General features: G+C 39.0%; 1 protein-coding gene across 1 annotated transcript in view; it reads left to right on the plus strand.

Annotated features, from left to right (window-relative positions):
* The window catches only part of FAM241A (family with sequence similarity 241 member A), a gene marked incomplete at its 5' end in the record, with an annotated part of 17,594 nt that extends 15,410 nt beyond the window's left edge, over window positions 1–2,184 (plus strand). The window contains one exon of the mRNA XM_019656531.1: window positions 350–2,184. Within this exon, the coding sequence (XP_019512076.1) occupies window positions 350–595 (246 nt within the window). The remainder of the gene's footprint in view (window positions 1–349) is intronic.
* Window positions 2,185–4,839: the final 2,655 nt, after the last annotated feature.

Genomic DNA, 4,839 nt, shown 5'->3' on the forward strand with positions numbered 1-4,839 from the left:
CGTCCTCCACAACTAGACTGAAGAACAAAAGGACAGCAACTTGTCTGTTCCCCTCCCCCAATTCCCCAATAAAATCTTTAAAAAAAGAAAAAGAAATAATTACTGATTTGAATCATGACTCCTAAGATAAATTAGGTTTAATAAATTATAATTGCAACTATGTAACCTACATGACATAGTTTTTCTTTTGTAACAATCTCAGGGCCTAGTGAAGAGAGAGAAATCAAACCAGTTATTTTAACAAAGGAAAATTAATATACAGAATTGTCTTTGAAAGATAGAACTCTGAGATACTCGTTATTCTTACAGACCTTCACCTATTTCTCATTTCATGTTTGTTTGTTTTAAGGATGTTGAAGAATCACAAAACCACACTGGCGAGCCTTTGGGAGACGACTACAAAAAAATGGGAACACTTTTTGGTGAACTGAATAGAAGCCTCCTCGACATGGGCTTTACAAGGATGTATTTTGGGGAACGCATTGTGGAACCAGTGATGGTCATTTTCTTTTGGGTTATGCTGTGGTTCCTTGGCCTGCAAGCCCTTGGACTAGTAGCTGTTCTTTGCCTCGTCATTATTTATGTGCAGCAGTAAAATGTGGCCAAATGAGCTGTTGTTTGACATTTGGTAGCCATATATGTAATAATCAGTGAAGTTACATATTTCACTACACAAAAGCTGAAAAGTTTGCCTTGTTTCAAATTGTGTGCTATTTTGTAGTTAAATTTATAAGTGGATGTTTAAAATTAAACTCAACTCTTGATTATAATACAGTTGAATATACACTTTGTAGCTTATTCAAAACTCTTGTTTTACTACTGTGATCTGTTTTTAAACATCCCTATTCCCATGCCAAATCTTAAGTAACACCACCAAAAAGTGAGCAGACAAAATAACAGGATATGGAATTCAAATCGGACAATGTAAGTCTTGTAAAGAGCTCCAATAAAACATTTTAGACGAAAACGGATGAAACAGGGAGCTAAAAATAAATTTTAATTGGAGAATTGTTCCCCACCCTCTCCAAATTATTTGGGAAATAATTTGGATTTCTATCACCCCTGCTCAGCCCTAACCAATAAAATGATAATTACTATACACTACGTAAATATTTGGATGAAAATCAGTACAGCTAGCACATCTTCTAAAGATCTAAAGGAATACAGTTATATTGCTGGGTAAACTTCCCAAGTGAAATGTAACTTTTCAATGATGTAACACTTGGGCCCGGAATCACTTCAGTGTATCATTTGAGTTTTAGGCAATTTTGGTGCTAATTACTTTTTGTGAATTTTTAGAGTCTCATAAGCCAGGTCCATAGTTGGCTGAACCCCATGGCAATGTTGTATTTTTTGGTATCTAACAAGTTGCATACTTTTTCCTACAGAGACATTTTCACTGTATTTTTTCCAAAAATGTATCTTTTATAGCTCTTTTATAGCAATTATTCTAAGATTTAAAAAATCTATTTCTTATCTTGGCATAATTTTTTCCCCCAAAACATTGATTTGTATTATAGCTGAAATTTTGCTATTCTTTTAAAGAAAAAAGTGAGCTTGCTTTCTTTGATATCTGTATTGGAAAGTACAGTATTGTAGTAGAAAAACAAATGCTTAAGTGTGGAACTTAACAGCCTATTGTAATAACATTCCTGTAAGGCTAAAGCCAAGTCTGTAATTGGCCATTTTATTAATGCATCTTGATGCAGCACTTCGGGATTTTACATGGAAATAAGCATTCCTTTAAGTATACTTTGAAAATGGAATGTGACCTACTGACATTTTGAATTTTGATGGTGAACCTGAAATCTTGACACTTTCCTCTCAGCAACTTTCGCTATAAACAAAGGGGGGGGGTAGTTAAGATAATTATCTAAAAATTTGGGTTAAATCAGAGGCAAATGGGGCATTTTTATCTTTGGCAGGGCAATAACTAAAGCATGTAAAAAAGTGTTTACTATTCCAATTTGTCAAGTTTTTACCCGATCCTGTTTTAAAAATGTATTGTATAAGTTATCAATGTCTTCCGTTCTGCAGGAGAGAACTAATGTTTAAAAAATGGTCAACTTATTTCTAAATTCAGTTAAACCTGAACAAAATGCCAGAGGACACTAAAAAGTATTGTGCATTTGTTTAAATGCAGACATTTTAAAGTTTTATTAAAAAAAAAGACTTTGTAGTATATCATTGTGTTTTATTGGGTTTGCAATATTTTTATAGTAACCTTTATGAACTCGGCATAAGTGCAAGTTATTTGAAAAGCTGTCTTCATTTGTGCACCATAGAATTGTGAGGTTTCTAATACAAGTCCTGAGATTTTGTATATCTATATTAAGTATTTAAAAGTACATTCCTTTCTAATGCTATGGGGAATTTTAATTTTCCTTTAGAATGTTATATATATATATATATATCATAATAACAGCTCTGTTTCCACCAGTGCCTAATGTTAAAAATATTTTAGAGTCGGCTGAGTGGCGCGTTGGTTGAGTTGGCTTGAGACGCCAGCTCTGAGCAGCAGGACCATGGTTCGGATCCCACATGGGGGCCAGTGATGCTGCACCCTCTACAGCTAAGATGGTGAACAATGGCTCAACCTGGAGTTGGGCTGTCATAAGCCGCTGGTGACAATGTAGGCTGCAGTAGGTCTAGCCAGCAGCAGGTGTGAGCGGCCATCCAATGGCCGGCAAGCGACTGCCTCACCCGGGAAGAGTGCAATGATAATACCAACATGGGCCAGTGAAGCGACGTCCTCCACAACTAGACTGAAGGACAAAAGGACAGCAACTTGTCTGTTCCCCTTTCCTGATTCCCCAACACTTTCCCTCTGCCAATTCCCCAATAAAATCTTTTAAAAAAATTTTTTTTAAGTTTTATTCTCTCTCGCTCTCTCTCTCTCTCTCTCTCACTCTCTCTCTCTCTCTCTCTGTATATATATGGTATAATTAAGGGTATATATTAAGTTTCATAAAGAAATGAAATAATTTCTGTTTATATATTATTAGTTAGAGCAGTATACCATCAAATTGTGTGCTTTGATAGGAAAAATAACTGCTTATTTGATGAAAATATTTTCTTTCATGAAATATATTAGAATGCAGGTTATACTGATACCCTGAAATGAAAAGAAACTGGTAATGTCTTTGGTTTATATTAAAAGGAATTAAATTGAAAATGATTCTCAATCATTTCAACCTCAGATACAAGCCAGTTATATAAACTGGTATTGCTTATGAATGAAGACATAAAAGTTACAACACCATTATTAGACTTAATGCATACATCATTCATACCTCCAGGCCTAAATAATGAGTAAAGTGACTAGATGAATAAATAAATTTTCCTTAAAGCGAAACCAGCATTTTGTAGAATGCAGTCCTCTCCTATCTTAAGCTGTCACATACACGGGGTTTCCCGTTCCTGGCTACCAGCCTGCATTCTCAGTCCTCCGTGTGCGTGCGCGGGTTGTCCCTCCCGAGCCTTCGGTGACATTGAGTCGGCAGCTTGAAATTGTCCAGGGGGAGTGTCTACGCCACACAAATTGGCAGACAACAAACAAGGACTTCTCTCCCCTGCCAAGCCAGTTGTTGACTATGTATCAACACGCCACCAATTAGCCCTGGAGACCACAGCCCCATTTCTGCTTCTACAGACGTGAAAGGAAGACACCGAGGCAAGTCCCCACAACTCCCAAACCTGTACGTGCGCCTTTTCCATGTAGAAATCATGCACATGGTTGTTTTCTGACCAGCGTCTCTACTTAATCACATGTTTTGATCCGAGAAAATTCTCTGGGCTGTCACGGAGCTGCCAGACGGTTCGACTATCTAGATGAGGAGGAGATACAGTCACGGCCTGACGGAGGGCAAAGTCCAGTGTGCGTTCGGCCGCTGGAAGGGGAAGCTCAGCGTCCTCAAGGCGATCCAGGGCTGTTTGTTTGGCTTATGGGTTATACTTTAAGTTATTTTACAAATGTTGGATGACTTCAGATATTTAAAACATTTGCTTTGCCAATTCATGGCTTTACAAGGTGAAAGGAGAGGGAAAGTCACACCTCGGTACCTGTTAATACTTCTAGTAACCAAGTTGGCCAAGCAGAATATTGGCTAAGGCACAAATGTGGCTTCAGGGTTATTGCTGGACTTGGGCTACTTGGTAACTCCTGTTTCTCTGCCCAGTGCGTAACTGTTGGGGTTCCTTCCAACAGCCTGTTTTCTCATCGCTCTGTACATCACCCAGGACGGTGTCAGCACTCTCATGGCTTCAGTTACCTTTCATCCGAACTGCTCTGCCGTCTGCACTGCCAGAACAGAGCCTCATACAAAATATGAGGGCCACCCTTCACATGCTTGGGCTACATTTGGACTTGCATATCTCTAGTACCTTCAATTCAGTGTGTCCAAGGAAGGGGCTCAGCACATTTCTATCTTCTTCCTGTACATATTTCCAGTCTCAGCAAATGATAGTCCTCTCCTACACTGCCCACACATAACCAATCACCAGGTCCTGTGCAGTTTACTTCCTAAAAATGTCTTTCCTCTCTCCACCCTCTGCACTCCCAGTTTCCCTAACTCAGTCCGCAGCAACGGTCATCTCACCCAGACGGTATCTCAGAGTGCTGCTTGGTTTCCCTCCCTTCATTTTTCCACTTCATGGTCAAAATACCCTCTCTAAACAAGACACTGACCTTCCTGGCCAACTTTTTTTCAGTGGCTTTCTGATGCCATGATGATAAAGTCCTTACTCCTTAGTATATTTCACAAGGCCCTTCATGAACCAGAAGTCGCTCTGACAGGTCCTCACAGACATCGCTGCACTGCCGTCAGGGCGTGTCTTGGC

Source organism: Hipposideros armiger, unplaced genomic scaffold (genome assembly GCF_001890085.2).
Source record: "Hipposideros armiger isolate ML-2016 unplaced genomic scaffold, ASM189008v1 scaffold_262, whole genome shotgun sequence".
Lineage (NCBI taxonomy): Eukaryota > Metazoa > Chordata > Mammalia > Chiroptera > Hipposideridae > Hipposideros > Hipposideros armiger.